At 38.2% G+C, this 20043-nt stretch overlaps 2 protein-coding genes across 6 annotated transcripts in view; one reads left to right on the top strand and one right to left on the bottom strand.

The window, feature by feature from the left end:
* The window catches only part of iqck (IQ motif containing K), a 94604-nt gene extending 88988 nt beyond the window's left edge, over positions 1-5616 (top strand). For 2 of the 4 annotated variants that reach the window (XM_072268773.1, XM_072268775.1), the window contains one exon: positions 5352-5612. In XM_072268773.1, coding sequence (XP_072124874.1) covers positions 5352-5443 — 92 coding nt within the window. In that variant the 3' untranslated portion in view covers positions 5444-5612. Of the gene's footprint in view, positions 1-5351 lie in introns of all 4 variants that reach the window. The other 2 variants (XM_072268772.1, XM_072268774.1) reach the window with 2 other exon arrangements.
* A 1903-nt stretch (positions 5617-7519) lies between these two features.
* Positions 7520-19425, bottom strand: gprc5ba (G protein-coupled receptor, class C, group 5, member Ba). 2 transcript variants are annotated; one of them, XM_072268771.1, is made up of 4 exons: positions 19044-19425; positions 12656-13675; positions 9530-9639; positions 7520-7895 (listed from the first exon to the last, which is right to left on the bottom strand). In XM_072268771.1, exons 2-4 carry the CDS (start codon positions 13665-13667, stop codon positions 7851-7853), a joined length of 1167 nt encoding a protein of 388 aa, XP_072124872.1. In that variant the 5' UTR covers positions 13668-13675; positions 19044-19425; the 3' UTR covers positions 7520-7850. The 2 variants fall into 2 exon arrangements, with proteins under 2 accessions (XP_072124872.1, XP_072124871.1); XM_072268770.1 differs by lacking the exon at positions 19044-19425 and adding an exon at positions 18334-18428.
* Positions 19426-20043: the final 618 nt, after the last annotated feature.

The following is a 20043-nucleotide window of genomic DNA, read 5'->3' as shown; positions in this document are numbered from 1 at the left end:
CAGTGAGGACCAGTGTCAGCTGCTATTTTCAGCTGTTGTATTAAATATCTCGTGAAAGCAAGAGTTCAGGTTTCACTGGGTCAGACCCTGTTCTGAATCCACATTCTTCAAGGGCAGACGATGGTTGTCTTCATTTAACTTTTAAAGCTTTAAAAACCTTAAAGGTTTTTAAAATTATTCAGTCTTGGGATCCAATAGTAAAGTGACTACTTATTGGTCACCCTCAGCTGTTCTTGAAGGTAGGGTATAGCAGCTGTCTCCATTTGTTGTAGCCTTTATGACAAAAATACTCAACATAGTGGTGGTCCGGTCCAGTATCGAGCCAACTCTGATTCCCAAGAAAGCATTTGGTACTGACAGAGATAGAAAAAATGGATTGTTCATGATATTAGTATCCAATGGCATACCTAGGAGTGGAAAACAAGCAGAGGGAGAAATATGTAACTAAAAATACATAAAAATATTGAATGTGCAATGGTGGCAAACTAACAAATATTTCAGAAAGTGACTGAAGGGTGGGTTTGACCTCCAAGAATGTTCAAGGTGCTTGACTAAAACATTTATCTGATTGAGGACCAATCATTTCCCTCCTTAAATGCTCCTGACCTACTGAGTTCCTCCAACATTTTGTTTGTTTTGTTCAAGATTTCCAGTATCTGCTGAATCTGCTGTGTCTCAGTTACATGGTCTAATTTATTACAGATTGCTGCCTAAGGGAGATGACAAAGACCATCTACATGAGGAGAGATGACTCCAAAACACTTATTAAACATTAGTCCCTTGGGTGAAATACTTTGGAGACAGTAGCACAGCAAGCAAAAAATTTGCATTTCTATTGCACTTTATGTGCTTAAGTTATTTTAAAATCCTTCACAGAACACTAAGTATAATCAGATTTTCAATGTGTAAATGAATTAACCAGTTTGAACACTGATTAACTCTCAGAAATGGATATAAGATTAAAATGTTATTTGGATTCTACAATACTGTAGCAGGGTAGGAAAGTATTTTTGTGTAACACTCACACTAGGAGCTTGAACTCATGATTTGAAACTCATGCATTGAAACTCATAACATTGATGCCAAGAAAAAAAACATAAAGATTTTTCACAGGAATAAAGTGAGGGCAAGTAGGGGATTTGGGTTGGTGGGAATTGGCTCTTTTTAATCAAGAAGGCATGGTGTCTGCTGGCAGATACTTCATGATGTCCAAATCCATACTGCGATGTTACTCACAGAGATTTCTGGTGCAAAACAGATGTTTTGTTCCAAATGTATCCCTTTAAATAAATTTATAATTAAACATAAAATTACAAATTATATTGTATGCTAAATTGGATGGGTTGTATCATAATGCTACAAGCAGTCAGCTCTAAAGAAAACATTTTTGGTTGTAATTAATCAAGCTCATTAAGATTTTTGAATTTTAAGCCCTTATTATGCATTTTGTGGAAGTAGTGCACTATCTTTGACTTCGTTAGTATGATTGCCCTTGATCTCAAGACAGGGCATGAAGGTAAATGGCATTTAAGGAGCTTTGGTAAAACTGAAATCAGTGGGCATCAGAGGGGAAAAAAAATTGCAAAGGATGCAGTTGCTCGAGGTTAATCACTTTTATCTCCAGGATATCAACACAATTCATTAGCTATTTCAATCATCTGAGCACAAATGATAATATACACTGATGAGTGCACCATATTTGATTCTATTTGTAGCTCCTTAAAAATTCAAGCAGTCTGTGCCTGCAGGCAATCAGAGGCAATTGACAGGTGTATTCTGCTAAGGGTTAAGTATCAAGTGGAAAAAAAAATACCAGCAATGATCATCTCTTAACAAGAAAATGTAGCATCCTACCATGGACATTCAATGACTTTAGCATTCCCAAGATTCCAGCTTACAACATCTTGGAGTCCACACTGACCAGAAATGCAAATTAACCAGCCATATAAATAGCAGAGCTATCAGAACCGTTCAGTGATTACGTATTCTGCCATGAGCTCCTTAAGTTGAATCAACCCAGTAACTACAAGGCACAAATCTGAAGCCCATTTAACTGACACATTATTCACCACACTAAGTATTTATTCCTCTGAGAAACTATGAGTGCTATCTACAAAATTCACAATGGTTAAGTGCTTAAGCTACTCTAAATAGCATCTTTAAAACTCACAGCCAGGAAGGACAAAGACAGAAAACCCATGGGAATGCTGTCACCTTAAAATTACACACTATCTTGACTTGGAAATATATCAAAATTCCTTCAATATTGCCGGACCTAAATCTTGGAACTTCCATCCAGACAATATTATCGGAACTTTTTCACACAGCAACTCAAAATTGTAGTTCATCAAAATATTCCCAAGGACAATTTGTTCTAAATACTATATTATGGTATTGCTCAGAGAAAGCTAAATGAGCTATTTTCATACAACCCAATACCCTTTTCCTTACAATACACAATTCTATTGCCAAGGTACACCTAACGCTACATTAAGAGTGCATTTTAGGGTCACAATTACTATAATTTCTAGGTTTTGTCTTTGTGAGACACCAGGAAATTTGAAAATCTGTCATAGCAAGGTTGAAAAGGACCTTAATGAGTCTGTTGGTAAGCCTATTTGGTATAGTGTATTCAGCACTATGTCACTGGTGTGTAAGAAGTGACATCACGTCGTGCACAGGCTACAGAAACAGGTAGGTTTTGTAACAGAGGCATAACTTCCATCTCTCAACATATTAGCTCTCAAGTTCCAGCTAGGAGAAGCTTTAGAACAGGATAAAGAAATACACGTTTAAGCACTTTTGTTCACTGTGAAACTTGATTCAAAAGCCAATGCCCCATTATAATTGCTGGTGAACACAGCAAATCAACTCCAGTAGCAAAATATTATGACTTACTAAGAGATACACAGCTCTTTCAGTTTGGGACTTCATGTATAAAGCCTGGGACTTGCTGTCATTTAAACAATTAAGACACAGCCTTTGATTTCTCAGTATAAAGAAAAGCAATTGACTAGTATTGCACTTTAGTGGCCATAATAATTCTACTCTGTAATTTGTCAGTTTATATTTATTGCACCTTGCACCAACATTAAATTCCATTGCATTTTTAAAAGAATGTAAGAGTACCTTAAATGATTTTTCCACAAATTTTGGCAACTTTCAGGATCCTAAAAATAATTTCACTGGAGAGTTCTATTCTCAGTTTTTCAGGTTGAATAGAAATTAGTTTTATACATGCCAGCTTCTAACATTTTCTGTGGAGTAGTTATGAAACTTTCTGCAAGCTGTAGAGAGATATTGCAACTTGAGACTTTATAACAAGCAGATGCAAGAAATCAAAAAGCTTTGAACTCATGCTTCTACAACAATGCACAAATTGAAAGCTTTTTGTAAGACATATATCTTCAAGATTAAACCTTGAGCAACTCCCACTGCCCCCATCTCACTCTCAGTGCACAATTTTTTTTTGTGGGGCAGCAGTACAGTGCAGTGGTACAGTACTGTGCAATATTCTCAGGCACCCTAGCTACATATATGTGGCCAAGACTTTTGCCCAGTAAATACACATAAATCATCCAACTTATTTGGTAGGTGGGAGAGGTAGATTTCCAAGAATACGTGCAATAAGCTCAAGCATGGTTTTAACACCTAACTGCTGATTGGCATCCAAATATTCAATGACTAAATAGTCTGAATTTCTCAGAGTGGTTGATAAAACACCACAAATAGCCAAAGGACAGTTTGATTTGGCTGATATTTTTAGAATTTATTTTATGGCACATTATTGTTGTAAGGTCGATACTGATAACTCCAAAACTTTTTAAAATAGTTTTATTTAATGTGGTTTGCTGAGAAATTTACATTTGTTGGCACAAACTTATGCAGTAAAATTTCAATACCCATATAAGTAATCTTTTTACCAGTTGTTGATTGAAAATAATTGCTTGTTCTCTGGCACACTAGTGTATACATAAATGATATAAAGAGTAGACTGATTTCTTTCCTATTTTCCACAGCTTTAGAGATGTCTCATTCCCACTACCCTGAATATGAATAAGCAGTTTCTAACATTATTTCTCAGGGCCTTTCACCATTTTAAAGAATAATACAAAGACCACCCACAGCAAATGTATCATGACCTTCATTGTGTGTTGTCATTTCTATGTGAAGCAGTGATATGCAAATATTTTAAACAAGTGGTGGGTGAAGTGCTATAAAGCAGCTGCAGTTCAATTTAGCAAACTTTAATGTTGGTGGAAAAGTAAAATTGTGGTTTATACTGTAATGCAGATTCTTAGAGTGAAATATAATTACAATTTTCTAAAGACACTTGCAGCACACAACCTTTTTAACTCTATTATAGACCCAAGTATATAGGCAACACTTTTAAGGTAGTAATTCTGGATTTCATAAAAAACACGATTTGCATAGATTGTTGTCTGGATGTATAACCTAAAGTCTGAAGATTTTTGTAACTTAAATCTTTTACCATATGAGAGTGTGGTAATTGAAGATATAGATGAGGAGGGGAAGCGCATGTGCTAAAAAATGTATTTCAGTGATTTTCCAACATAAAGCAGCCTCCACTAACCTGTTGATGGAAACAACATTGGATGAAACTAGTATTGTACAAGTTAAATATTGTAGTTACATTTTGTAATCTTGCAGTACTTTGCCAGCTATTTCAATATTTTATGTACTTGGATTGCTCATCTCCTAGCTAAGCATGGTCGACCTCTACTCTTGACCCCAAGCATTGTTCCTAAATTTTGTTCCTAATTACCTAAAACAAAATATTTGTTGAATACTCTTTTTATTGTCCCCACAAGCTTAAAGCAGCCATGTCCATAAATTTTCTGCTCATACAATGAATCATTGAGTTCTCAGTATCAAGCATTTGACGTTTATTTCAGCTCAAACAATGAAATCAACCCATAAAACAAGGACATCAGGGTAGGAAATACCACACATTCATTCTCACAACTGAGCACTATACTGTATAATAGATTGAAATAGAACTACAAACTGCAAATGAGGTATACATCAAGATAACAGACTTCCCCTCCCCTACCTTCCCCCGATCATCTGACAGTGAACTTTTCCTCCAATAAAATGTTCCTAATCAGTTAAGACTCAGTCTGAAGATCCATTGGTTGTAAAGTGTTCTCAGATATCCTGAATGAGATACAAAAGCCAATAAACCAAAAGCAGGTTTTTTAAAAAGTTGTAACTATAAACAAATATTCTATTATTTTATTTATTGGGTCAGGTAATGGAGAAATTATTATATGGTCAATACTTCAGAAATTAATATTTTGATTACAACTTGTTTTTGTTTAAATACACAGTTGGACAGAAAATGGAGGAAGAGGAAATTGAAGAGTCAATGATTACCCCTGCTGAAGTACCTGTTAAAGTTCCTACTCCATCTTGTAATTAAATGTCATATGACTTCTTTTCTTAATAGGAGTTTTTCTTCCATTTCAAATCAAACAGTTCAGATCCAACACTACTATAATGGTACTTTAATAGTATTTAGAAAATAAACATTTGCACATACCTTAACTTTGGTCAACATGTGACTTGTCTATATTTTACTTTTCACACACAAAATCAAGTACTAGCACAGGGTGATTGTCTCATTAAATGTGCCTTAAAATTTAGTGTGTACGCACAAAGATTTCATGATATTGATGCTACAAAAGACATCATTTTAATAAGACATCAACAATTGACCAGTCATTTAAATTTTTAATAAAATCTGCAGTTGTACCATCGGCCGGCATGGAGTTAAATATCAGGCCTTGTAGCATTATTGCGAAAGAGCAAACTACAATAAAAAAAAAATCGATCAGTGAGTATTATTTCTCACGCTGCAACAGTGAAAATGTATTCACTGTTTTTTTTTTAACCAAGGAATTTAAAGTTACAGGCAAGTTCACTATACAAACTTAGATTTACATTATACAATTATTTGTATTCTGATGAATCAAAAGGGACTTTTTACTTACAGCTACAAAGTTTTTGGCATGTTGATGCTGAAAGTAGGTTGGTTGATGCAGCAACTGAGAAAGAAATACAGGTTGAGCAACCCTTATCCGAAATGCTTAGGGCCGAAACTGGTTTGGATTTTGGATTTTTTCGGATTTTGGAATATTTGATTCTATATAATGAGATAGCTTGGGGGTGGGACCCAGTATAAACAGGAAATTCATTTACATTACAAATACAGCTTATATATGTACCCTGAATTACCTTCAATTTTCTGCTTATCGAGATAGATCTTTGCTTGTTTCATAATCAGTATACCGTTAAGTGACATATGTATAGTCCAACTTGATGAATCCACTCTTTCAATACACGGTCGAGAGCTTCATTTTTTACTCTGTGCGGTGTTTTTCTATCTTTTATTAACTTCTGTTCATTGTTTTCAGCAAAGAACTTTAACAGTTTGTCAACACACACAAAATGCTGGAGGAACTCAGCAGGTCAGGCAGCATCTATGGAAAAAAAGGGTACAGTTGATGTTTCGGGCCGAGACGCTTTGGCAAGATTTTTTCTTGTTTGTTGACAGTTTGTCCTTCTGTTCCTTCAAGTTGTAGATGGTGGTTGTTCTAACACCATACTCCTCCATCAGATGCTTCACACTTACACTGCTGTCAAGTTTTTCCAACAGCTTGCCTTTCTGTGTTATAAATGCTTCCACTTTTTCTTTTTTCTATTACCCATAGGAGTAACTGCAGGCATTTTTGACATTTTCAACAATATCTTCACACAGAGCAGAGAATAAACACAAAACACACGTTAATCACTGTGAGTAATGCATGAAGGTCTGACTATGATGACAGCTGAAAACTGGTGCCAACAGGGCCCCACTCATGGTATGTGAAGTCACTCCTCAGAACTGTCTGAGGGTCACAGAGACCTGTGCATCACCTGGAAACCTTCCACATGCCTTGTGGAATTTTCCATTTATAGCGTCATGCTCAGAAAGAATTCAATTTTGGAGACTTTTGGATTTTGGATTTTTGGATAAGAGGTGCTCAGCCTGTATGGACAAGCTATAAAAATCTACATTTGTGCAGTCTTTTGTCCTACCTTTCAATTACAGGTGTGGAAGTAACAAAACTCCTTGCATACAAAGCATACTAATGTTTTAATTATTAAAACAGTCCTATTTCACTTGCTTTCAGTATACAGTACGCATGCACCACAGACTGAATCTTCATTGCAAAAGGAAAATATTACTATTTTGTCATATATAGAATAAACTGCACTTGAAAGTGTAAATTGCTATATCAATTTACATTATGGCTTTTATGTTGGATAATACGGAATGCCCAAACAAATAAAAATACCGAAGTTATGCTCTTTACTAGTTAACTCTTCTCCACTAAAACATACATTACTGATGCTGCATTAAAACTTATCAAAGATAAACAAGTTATCCCCATCTCCTCCAGGGAGTTTTCCTTAAGTATCTATTAGATATTGGTTTAGCAGAAATGAAGCAATATTGAAAGTTACACACTACCATAATTTATTAAATGTAATGCACTCTATATTTACATAACACAAAAATGCTCCAGAGCCACAAATGTTTTCTTCAGAATCATTCTGGTGCTGCTTTCATTTAAAGGCTTGCAGCTTTAAAAGAAAGAGTACTTCATATGTACACCATACAAGCTTCACTGTACATCCTCATTTAAAAAAATCAGTTTTGAATATCTTCCCATTTAACTGGGCATCAAACAGCTTATATTGGTTTCACTACCACAAGCTTCCACTTGTACTGATTTTTGTCCATGAACAGCTGGAATTTGCTTACAGCTCAAACAGTTTTGCGTTCACCAAAGATGCCTTCCTGCATAGCTTGGAGGAGCAGATGGGATCTGAAAAATAAATGAAACATTAGTTATTTTTGGCAATCAGTACATCTTTCATAACTGATAGTACTCAAAATTATTAATATACAACAGCTGATTGGAAGGTTGACAACAACAGACAAGGAGGCATTCAGCTTTTTAGGCACATGATGGCTCATGGGATGTGTGGAGGAGGGGCAATTCCATTCGCATCAATACTTTGCTTCTTATTTCCTTGTATCCTTGCAGTTTAATTCCTTCCACATTCACTTTGACCCACTCTTTTGATTTTTTTTAAAGCCGTTAATCTGTATTAATGGGTAAAAGAATCAAAAGTTCCAGCCGCAGTCTACAAGGAGTTTGTCCATTCTCCCTGTCACCGCATAGGTTTGCTCTAGGTGCTCCGGTTTCCTCCCAAAGTCCAAAGATGTACTGGTTAGCACATTAATTGGTCATTGTAAGTTGTCCCGTGATTAGGCTAGGGTTAAACCAGGGGTTGCTGGGTACCTATTTTGTGCTGGATCTCAAGAAGTAAAGAAAGAAATAAAAAAAGAACTTGCAGTCACCAATTAATCTACTAGCACATCTTTAGAATGTCGGAGGAAGCTGTGGTCATGTAAACTCTCTATAGACAGCACCCATGGTCATAATGGAACCAGGTTTTTGGAGCTGACAGACAACAGTACTAACTCTTGCACCATCATACAACCTTGGCTACACCACATTTTACATTACTAATAACATTAAGTTCAAACAAATCAAAATCATTTTATCCATTGTGTGAATATGTGCAAATGCATAAATAAAAACTCAAAAGTAATATTTGCAAATAAATATTTAAGTACCTGAATATTTCTGTGCTTCAAAGTAACAACGAGGTTAACGATAATCCTTTTTATAGATATAATAATATGGTAAGCAATACATGTATAGATAAATGTGGTTTTCCTAAAGCTGATGCAAAAGTTCCCTGACTCTGCTATTTTTCTGTGAAAATGGCACTTTGCCATATGCTTTACCTGAACTAATTGTCCTGAAGACTCTGTTTTGCATTGTAGATTAATTGCAGGCAAGATAAGAGTACATGCATTGACTTAGTTCAGTTTTGTGACTGAGGAAAGAAAATGCATTAAGGTCTACAGACTTTTTATAGAAACTGACTACTTCTAAAATAGTTGCTTATTTTAAACTCTCTGAAGGCAGCTCAAATGATCTTCATTTTGAAGGACATCAAGATTTCCAAAAGCTAAAAGCATCTGTAAAATATAGTGTAACATTCATTAAATAGCTACATGATTAAACAGTATGACATACTGATATAATCCAAACCATTCCTCAAAAGTTTTGAATTCTTCAACTTTTGGAATTATAAGTATATTTTGTGGCAGTGTACTTCAAAAATGAATCTTATTATTGTTCTTTTATTCCAGCTTATAAATCAGCCAAACTTGCTCATACCTCTACAATATTTGGAATGTTTTAAGTTATCTTTTGGCAGTGACATAAACAAGTTAGAAGAGCAGTCATGATCTTACTGAATTTCAAAGCAGGCTCAAGGGACTTTCTGGCCAACTTATTTATTGTTCTCTTAAAATTCATACTTTCCATTAGAATTCAAAGTACCCAAAAGACTGCAAAATTCGAAACAGTCAACAACTTACATTTCCACCATTGAGTACAACTGCCATTTCAGTGGGCTGGTAAACATTACTCCGAAGCTGAATGTTGGGTCTATGTCCCAGACTCCCATTGCGAAATCCAGATTTAAATGCTATGTAGTAGGGGAGGGAGGAGGAGAAAAAGTAGTTTGCATTGAAGAATAAGACCAATCTAACAATAATGCAACCAAATTTCAAACTTGAATATCTGTTACACATTTAAGTATAAAGTAAATAAATCTTTCTTGCTCAAACCTGACTGAATCAATAGGAGCCAAATATGTGTGTTTATAATAATGTTTTAACATTTGTACATTTCTTTCCAATTTATATGGAATAGCTATATAGAATAGTCACAAAAAATGTATGGCACTGGAGGTCATTGTGCCCAGCCTATGCTTGCTGACTATTACTTTTATAAAACCTTCAGCAATATTCAACTTTCAAAATTTCTTGCTGTAATAATAGACTGGTATCCTTGTGTGCAAGAGAAGAAAGTATAGGCAAATAACCTTTGACAGTAATAGACAAAAGGTTGCAAAAGTTGATTGGAGTAGGTTGATTGCAGGAAAAGGGAGCTCTGGCAAATGGGATGCTTTCAAAAGGAAAATAGCATGAGATCAAGGGCTATATGTTCCTGTTAGAGTGCAGTGTAAAGTCACCAGGAGTAGGGATGACAAGTGATATTGAGGCCTTGGCCAGGAATAAGAATGAGGCATGGATCAAATACAAGCAGCTGGGATTAGCCCTGGAGTATTAAGGATATAGGAATATTCTCAAGAATTTGAGAGTTTAGAGAGAGCAGTTGGACAGGCTAGGACGTTCTTGGTGTCTAAGAGGTGAAATTATGGAGTTGTATAAACTCATGAGGGTTGAATGCACTCAGTCTTTTTTCCAGGTTTGGGGAATCAAGAATTAGAAGGCATAGGTTTAAGGTAAGCAGGGAAATATTTAATAGGAGCACTTTTTTGTTTACATAAAAGATGGTTGGCATATGGAATGAGCTACCAGAGTAAGTGGTTGAGTCAGATATAATAACAACTTTTAAACGTTTGGACAGGTAAAATAGATAAGAAAGATATAGAAAATAAGCCAAACGCAGTGAAAGGGGCTAGCTTGGAAAGGCATTTGACACCATCACTGATCTCATCTGCTCTGGTGAACTCCCATCCACTGCCACCAGACTCATAGTTCCCTTACCCCACACTACTCACTTCTATCTCCTACTTAAGATCCACAAACCTGAATGTCCAGGTAGGCCCATTGTCTCTGCCTGCTCCTGCCTCACTGACCTCTTGTCCTCATACCTCGACTGTATTCTATCCCCCTTGGGTTCAGTTCCTTCCCACCTACATCTGTGACATTTCTCTTGCTCTCGATCTTCTAACTTTCAATTCCCTGTCCCTGACCACCTCATTTTTACCATGGACATCCAGTCCCTATACACTTCGATCCCCCATCAAGAAGGCCTTAAAGCTCTCCGCTTCTTCTTCAATAAGAACCAACCAGTTCCCCTCCACCACCAGCACCCTTAGGCAGAACTGGCCCCAGCTATGCCTGCCTTTTCGCTGGCAACACAGAACAATCCATCTTCCAAGTCTTCCCAGTTAATGCTCACCAACTCTTCCTCCATTACATTGATGATGGCATTGGTGCTGTTTCATTCACCCTTGTTGAGCAGATCAATTTCATCAACTATGCCTCTAACTTCTACCCTGCCCTTAAATTCACTAGGTCTATTTCTGACACTTCCCGTCCCTTTCTTGATCTCTCTGTCTCCATCTCTGGAGACAAACTGTTGACCTACATCTTTTCTAAACCTACCGATTCCCACAGCTGTCTTTATATAACTCTTTCCACCCTGTCTCCTGTAAAAATGCTATTCCCTTTTCTCAGTTCCTTTGTCTCCACTGCATCTGTTCCCAGGATGCGGCTTTCCTTTCCAGAACATCAAAGGTGTCCTCCTTCTTCAAAGAATGGGGTTTCTCTTCCTCCATCATTGATGCTATCTGCACCCGCATCTTCTCCATTTCCTGAACATCTGCACTCTCCCTATTTTCCCACTGCTATATTAGTGATAAAGTTCCTCTTGTATTTACCTACCACCCCATGAACCTACGCAGCTAACACATAATTTTCCATCTTCTGCCATCTCCAAAGGGATCCCACCACTAAACACATCTTTACCTGCCCCCCCACATCAATCTGTTTTCCACAAGGATAGCTCCCTCCATGATTCCTGAATCCCTTATCAATTTGTCCATCTCCACTAATCTCCCTCCCAGCACTTATCCCTGCAAGTAGCCGAAGTGCTACACCTGCCTATTCATCTCCTCCCTCACCTCCATTCAGGGCCCCAAACAGTCCTTCCAGATGAGGCAACACTTCACCTAAGAATCTGCTGGGATCACCTATTGTATCCGTGCTCTCAATGCAGCCTCCTCTACATTGGTGAGACCCATTATAAATTGGGGGACCACTTCTTTGAGCACCTGTGTTCCATCTGCCAAAAACGAAACTGCCTGGTGGCCAAACATTTTAATTTCAATTCCCATTCCCATTCTGACAGGTCAGACCATGCCTCTTCTTGTGCCACAGTGAGGTGGAGCAGCAACACCTTAAATTTCATCTCCAACTTGATGGCAAAAATATTGATTTTTCCTTCTGGTAAAACAAAATCCCTTCCCCTCTTCTCCAATTCTCTACTCCGGCCTCCTACCGCTTCTCACCTGCCTATCATCTCCCCCTAGGTCCCTCCTTTCCTTTCTCCTCTCCTATCAGATTCCTTCCTCTCTAGCCCTTGACCTTTCCTACCCACCTGGCTTCATTTATCACCTTCTAGCTAGCCTCCTTCCCCTTCCCCCATCTTTTTATTCTGGTGTCTTCTGCCTTCCTTTCCAGTCCCGAAGAAGGGTCTTGGTCTGAAATGTCGACTGTTTAGTCATTTCCGTAGATGCTGCCTGACCTGCTGAGTTCCTCCAGCATTTTGTGTGTGTTGCTTTGGATAGGCATTGTAGTTGGCATGATTAGGACCTCTTTCCGTGCTGTACTACTCTATATGATTCCATAGGAAAACAATGCTATTTAATTGATCAAACATTGTTACAAAACGTCGAAGTTTCTGCTCACCTGCTCCAGATTCATCTAAGGAGAAAGCCTTGTTTTCCATGTAAGTACGTGGAAGTTGCAATTCTTCTTCAAAGTTAGTCTCTCGTATTCTTGGCTGAACTGCATCAAAGTAATCTGGTGTGTTTTGTTTTGATGGAACAATTGAGCAATGGACTTCCGGGATAGCATGAAAAATTAGAAATATCCATCCATTAGAAATAAGTGCAATGGAGAGGGCAGGGTCATCCCACAGAGGTTGTTTTTTCAGTTCCCTGTTGCCGTAGAGGTACATGACAATCCATGCAACCCAAATCAAGATGGAAAAGAACATAGTTAGAATAACACAGGTTCCATTCTTCTTCCATTTCTTGAACTTTCCACACAAGGTGAAGAAAGAAAGGGAAAAGGTAACAGCCATTAGGAACATAACGTAGATGGATGCCATGACAAAGTCCATCTGCTCATATTTGCAAGCAGGTTTTTGTTCCCTGACAATGGTTAAGATCAACCACTCAACTGCAATAATAACTTGAACCAGCATGAGGCAGATTGCAATGCCAGCCAATAGCAACCCTGAAGGGCCTTTGCCACGCTGTACCAGTTGACGGAGTCTCCACGCCTGGGCTAATAAGCACGAAAAGCAGAGTGCGAACAGAACTCCCCATAAAAATCTTCTTGTAGGACATGTTCTTTCATCTTCTGGTATGATAAATGCAAATGACAGTCCAAACAGCCCAAGTGTGCCAAACAAAAACAGGAACTGGATTCCCAGAGGACTCTTCTTTTCTTTGTCTTTAATGAATGGTAACTTCACCAGAAGGATCAGCATCAACAAGAATGCAGTCAGCACTCCGGCGCCTGCCACCGCCTCCACAACTATGCCCCATATTACATCCAGGCTGCAAAGGTTCAGATAGTGTGGAAGGAGGTTTAATCCACAACCTCTGTCTGAAATAGGGTTGCTTGAGTTCTGCGAATATCCATAATTAATAGATGAAAGAAGAATGAATGAAGCAGCCGAAAGTGTTTTCATACTGCCCACTGAAAAAGAAATTGGAAAGTTGGGTTGGGGCGGGGAGGGGAGTGAATGGAGAAGTATACAGTAAATTTTAGATGATGCATTGCAAAGTATTTCTTTTATCATTTGGTGAAAACTGCAACATGTAAAATTCTGTCTATTGGAAAAGCATGCAGTAATTGTCAAGAGCAAACATTTGAATGACAGTACTATTATTCCTTAGTTGTTAGAACAGCATTAATTAAAAACATCAAAGCTTCCTCATGAACAATTCCCAGTTTCTTTTACTGGAATATAATTAGTCATACTAGAAATTGCACAAAATGCATCAGTGAGGTTATAATCTTCAGTTTTATAGTGACATGCTGTAAAACAGCAAGTTTTCAGTAGTGGTATGCTCAAGTAAAAAGTAGCATGGAACAGGAAGGGAAATGATAAATTTACCAGGTCAAGTCTTACTTTATGTGCCAAGAAAGCAGGTTTCACAGCAATGAAATTAATGCTTCTAATCAAATAAAACAATGTAAGAGGAAGTTTTGTTTCTCTTACTCTGTTTGTTAATCAGCTAGGTTGGAAAGTTGCACGGAGTTTATTTTAGAGCTCACTTGATTTGCTGGTCACTAGACAGAAGCTTAACCAATTTCCATCATGCAACTTAATTTTTCCTCTCAAATTAAACTTTCAGACACAAGAGAAAGAAAATCAAATCAATCTCCTGCTGATCCAGGTTACTGTAATTGCTATTATTTCACACATTACAAAAGATTAATAAGAAACAATAATGACAAATCTGTAAATACTCAGAAGCATCTGTGATTTGAAACTAAAATAGTTAACAAGATCAATGACAAACGAGAAAATCCGCAGATGCTGGAAATCCAAGCAGCACACACAAAATGCTGGAGGAACTCAGCCGGCCAGGCAGCGTCTATGGAAAAGAGATAACAGTCGATGTTTCGGGCTGAGATCCTTCATCAGGAGTCTTTTCTATAGACGCTGCCTGGCCGGCTGAGTTCCTCCAACATTTTGTGTGCTGTTAACAAGATCAAAGACCATTTCACTGAGATATTTTTGAATTTAGAGCAGTCCACTGTAAAGCACATTTACCTGGACTGTTAGCTCCATTTCTCTTTGTTTAACTTGAGTTTTACCAGCATTTTGACATTAGGATGAAGAACAGAAGAAGGACACCTCTGTCTTTAAGCCTGCTCTGCGTTCATGAAGACCACTGCTGATATTTTACCTCAGCACTATTTTCCACTACCCTTCAATTTCCTTAGTATCTAGCAATCCATTATTTGGCTTTGAATGAAAACACCAACTGAGCTTTGATAGCCCAGGCAGGGATCCACAAATGAATGCCAGGCAGACAACTAGGCAGGTGACCAACATGTACTAAATTTGTTCAGTTAGCCAGGCATGTGACCCGTGCTTTCAGTGGAATGTCTACATGATCAGACTGAAGGACTGTATTCCACAACAGTAATTATAAATATATGTGGGTATATTTAATCCTTGTACATCTGCTCTGAAGCATGACTGGCTAAATGAAATAAAGTTACATAGAGCAGCATTTCAAATGGTTTAATTTTTGAAGATTAACTTCAATGGGAGTTTTAGAACCAAGGTTTAAATGACATGCAATTTGTCTTTGAGAATGTGACAAGGTGTACAAAAGACTCTTTAAAAATAGGTGGCAACGAAGCTCAATCCTACAATTCACAAGCATATAGATTGCCAAGGTTAGTATCCTGAATAAACATTTCATAGAATCTGTAAGGTATTCCAAAATGTACCAAACAGGGTTTTATAAAGACTGCCTATTTGTTTAAAAAGGTGAATTTTTATGGTTATTTTTATCTGCAGGCTAATACCATTGAATGGTTCCAACCAGAGTCTGCTGGAGCTCAAAAACAGGTCCTTCAGCCCATCATAGCAAAGGCAACTATAGCGCTGTTCAACACTCAATGCCACCATTTCTAAGGAGTCCCATTTACCCATGTTTACTCTGTGGTCTTCCATGCCCTGGTGGTTCAAGTATTGTTCTAGGAGCATCTTTAATGTTGTCAAATAACTGCTTCTAGCATCTCCTCAGGCAGCATGTTTCAACCACTGCTGAATAAAATTCCCTCATAATCCCTTTTCATCCTTGCCTTCTACAAATACCCTCTTGTTTTAGATATTACCACCACCGGTAAATGATTCTTGCTAGCCACCCTTATTTATCCTCCTAACATACTAAAATCCTGACAATATCCACCAGTTCACCTGGCAACATATTCCATATAACCATCACCCTTTGTGTGGAAAAATTTATCTCTCAGATGCCATTTTAATATTGGCTCTTTGTAAACTCCCCTATTCTGGGATAAAGACTGTGGCCTTCCACTTTATCTATGCCCCTCATGATTCTATAAGCTGTGAGATCCTCCTTAGTTTCCTCCACTCCAGGGAAAAATAGTCCCAACCTATCAAGTCTTTCCTTATAACTTAAACCCACCAGTATCACCAACACTGTTGTGAATATTTTCTGGTTTATTTACATCCTTCCTAATTGTACAGTGGCCAGAACTGCACACAATATTCCAAGTTTGGTCTCATCAATGTCCCATTCAGCTGTCTGTCTACGATATTGAAAGTTAATCTCATCCAAACTATAGCCTAATTTCCCAACTAGGAGCAGGGTCTCATTTTCCCCAACAACAGAGCAATATTTCAGTATTGTCCAAGCCCTGGTTTATTTACATGTCCTGTTTTCAAGGAAGTGCATTTAGGTCAGCACTCTCCTCAAACAAAAAACAAGCAAGAAATATAAAGAAAAGCTTTGGATTTTACTGAAAATCTACCAGAAACTGTGGAAGTCCAAAGAATTGGGAGATTTAAAAATAAAACCCATGGTCATCGTGACATTAGGAGGATTAAGCTAAAAGGCTCTGAATGACGGAGCAGAAGTAACACTTCTCAAGATGGTAGACTCCTTGTTTTAGGTACAAAAGTAATAGTTGTTAAACAGATACAAAAAATATTCACAAAATATCGAGTGGAAGGTTGACCTTGCACTTGAGCTGAATCTACAGTTATGTGAAGACTTTGGGAGGGTTTCTTTCTTTTGTAAAAGACCGGTAATCTAACTTTAGAGATTAAGATAACAAAGAGGGCTTGATAGAATGGGCATTGTGAGATGTCCTAAATTGGATTCTGGATGATCCATACCTTTACCAATTAAGGGAGCTATTGAATCCTGCATTGCAACACACTCATCAACTACTCATCAATACTCAGAGAAGACAAACATTCAAACAATTTGCAGATATTGAGAAATTATGGACAAGTCCAGGGTGGAAATGGGAATGAGATTTATATATTAAATTAGATGCTTAAATTGACAGTTATTTTTTCAATGCAATGGTAGATGAGCTATATATTATGGTAATTATGTCCCATTTCTCTGCCCAACCACCTTTTCCAATACAGAGCAGATAGCAGCCTTCACACTGTCATGAAACTGCCATCCATTTTACATTGTTGGTTCAAACTCTTGATGACACAAGCGAATCTGCAGATGCTGTAAATCCAGAGCAACACACACAATGTACTGGAGGAACTCAGCAGATCAGGCAACATCTATGGAAAGGAATCATCAGGACTGGCTGTCTGAAATGTTGATTTTTAAAATTAGTTTTAATAGATGCTGCCTGACCTGTTTTACTGGAACTCTTAAAAGCACTGATTTTCCATACGTCACCTATCCCATGATCTATGCAGTGGTTCCAGGAGGCATCTCACAATCTCATAGCCACTTCCACATAGGTAACAAACATTCATCATGTCAGTGACATTAGGGCATATATTTTAACGTTTGAGCACTGGTGCACGTTTTGAAAAAAAAAGTTTTAATAGATAATAGCAGTGGTGGGATGAGTGGATAAGTGGTTTTAGGAAGAAAGTAAAGGGTTTAGGACTTAGTAATTGTGAATGTGAAAGAGAGAGAGGTACTGTGGTCATCTTATCGGAGATTTCGGGGTAACTTTGGAGGCTCGATGTATGAAGAACACAATAGTGAGATGTGTAGGTTGAGAATGGTTAAAATAGAGCAATGATGGTTGACAGGTGACAAGGACTTGAGAGGAGATATCGACAGCGTTTTGATTGATTACACAGAAATTCAAATCTGCAGGCAACACAGATACGGATTAGGGGTTCAAAAGGGAGACTTGGAAAGAAGAGAGAAAAGGTTATTTAGATCGAGCTTTCATAGACAGTACAGCCAGAATGAGCCGAAAGGGCTCTTGTCCTATAATTCCATTGTCCAATGTTTCACAAGCGGACATCAATCACAATATATTCTATTTGCCTGTCAGTTACTTAAACGACTATTGGAGCGATTTAAACAATTACAATTTACTAAAGGGTGGTGATAACACGAACACGGACGTTCGCAGGCACCAGGACAAGGAAAGCCATGAATACGTAGTGCGAGTAAATATATTCGTTGCTCCCCCCTTTTTAAAAAAATATTTTAATCTAAAACTGGCTTCAGAAATCATCGCTAGCTAGACGCACAGATATAACCCCCTCTCCAGATAATAACTAGCAGCGACAGCTGAAACCTTCCATAAAATACCATAACAATGAGCCATCTCATTCCCTTGCCATAAAGAAAATGCTAAATAACACCTACTGTTGAGCAACTAGACGTTTTTCGAAGGAGAATCTCATTCAAGTGCTGTCCAGTCCCAACCTGATAAAGCCATCAATGCCCGTCTGCCCCGACTGGGAACCGAAATCTACACGCATGCTTAAGTGAGTTGAGTGACCCTAATTAAATTCCCACGTCGCTGCTTTATGCAGCGCTAAACATTGAACTCCGTCCAGATACACACGCGTTTTGCTTCCATTCTTGATTTACACCAAATGGCTCCTATGCCCAACATCGGGTCGTTTTGTGCATTGGTTGAACAATATTTCCCCCTCAGATCTTATGTTGCACTACGTTACCCGGGACCAAGGGACGACGGAGTTAATGTTAAATCGGCGTAATTTTTGCGTTTGAGAATGAAAAGCAAGAGAAAATTCCATTAAAACGTCTCGAAAATAGCCACGACAAACGTTTACCCCATTTCTGCCAATGAATATCTTTAAACACAGTATGCATGAACAATCGTCAAAGAAGGTTGTGATCCGGTTAACATTTCAACGGAAATTTCTTTGAGTAATATTGATTCACAATTCTTCACACACAAAAAAAATTTCAATTCACAATTTCTGCAGCGAGCGCATAGTGTTCATACACAATCTCGTACAGGAAACAAAACCCCAATATCGGACAGTCACTTTCGAAATTGTTTTAAAATATCAAATAACAAAAGAACAAGCCAAACAAGAACACACCTCAAACGATATAGATTTCACTCGGAATCCGGTCTAAAATGCGGGCGGCGCAGAGATTCTGTAAAAGTAGGTTGCTTGCTCCACTCTTCGATGGTGCGTGGGAGCTGATTCTCTCGTGGGGACTGTGCCCCGCCGGTCGGGACCGAGCGAAGCTGGGCTGGGCCAGGCCGATGCAGCCGAGCTATTTCCCCCTACCTCTCACTTCAATCCACGAACGCAGCCCAACCCTCGCCCAAGCTCTCTGCTCCCACTTGCAATTTCCCTCCTGACGTCAACGACAAAGCCATGTGAAACTGACAAATCGCACGTCCTGCATTGGGACTGTTCAACTGGGGCAAGAGACCAACTTTCAGTTGGAGGAGAAATGGCTACCGAGCAACTTTACAGAAAATCGTTTTCTCATTCCAGCCATAATTTCGAAGGTTCTGCGCGCAGCGAGAAGTTGCAACACAATGGAATTTACTACAATTGTAACGGACTTTGAAGGTCTGGCCCATTCTCGCTGGCAATTGGTCTCATAACCAAAACTTTTCCACCATTCGTTTCCAAGAGTTGCTACCAACGTCACCCATTTGTGTTTATCATCAAACTACTCTAAGCACTGGGCAGCTACCGCATCTTTACACTCTGGTTTCTTGCTATACCGTTGTTAGCTTCTTTCCACTTTTAGCAATAGAACCTCATTATAACATTACAGGCGTCGTTTTCAATTCTGTGGTCACATTTCCTATTTCTCACAAACAATAGTTCTAAGACTTAAGTGATAGGTTTATATAGTGGACATCATATAAATGTACACGCATCTGCAAAAAAAAAAGCCCATTTATTTACAACCTTCACTTAACAGTAACGGAGATGGATCAATACTCTTACGTTAAATTTAAGATGTCTCTCTGCCAGTTTAATTATACACAAGACCCTACTTTCATCATCAGGAAAGTAATGCCTTTTGTCTCGATAACACGACCACAGCATTCTGACATACCAAACCAATCATAAA

This window comes from Mobula birostris, chromosome 9, assembly GCF_030028105.1.
Source record: "Mobula birostris isolate sMobBir1 chromosome 9, sMobBir1.hap1, whole genome shotgun sequence".
NCBI classification, from domain to species: Eukaryota; Metazoa; Chordata; class Chondrichthyes; order Myliobatiformes; family Myliobatidae; genus Mobula; species Mobula birostris.
The sequence above is the reverse complement of the archived record's forward strand: the minus strand, read 5'-3'. Positions and strand labels throughout refer to the sequence as shown.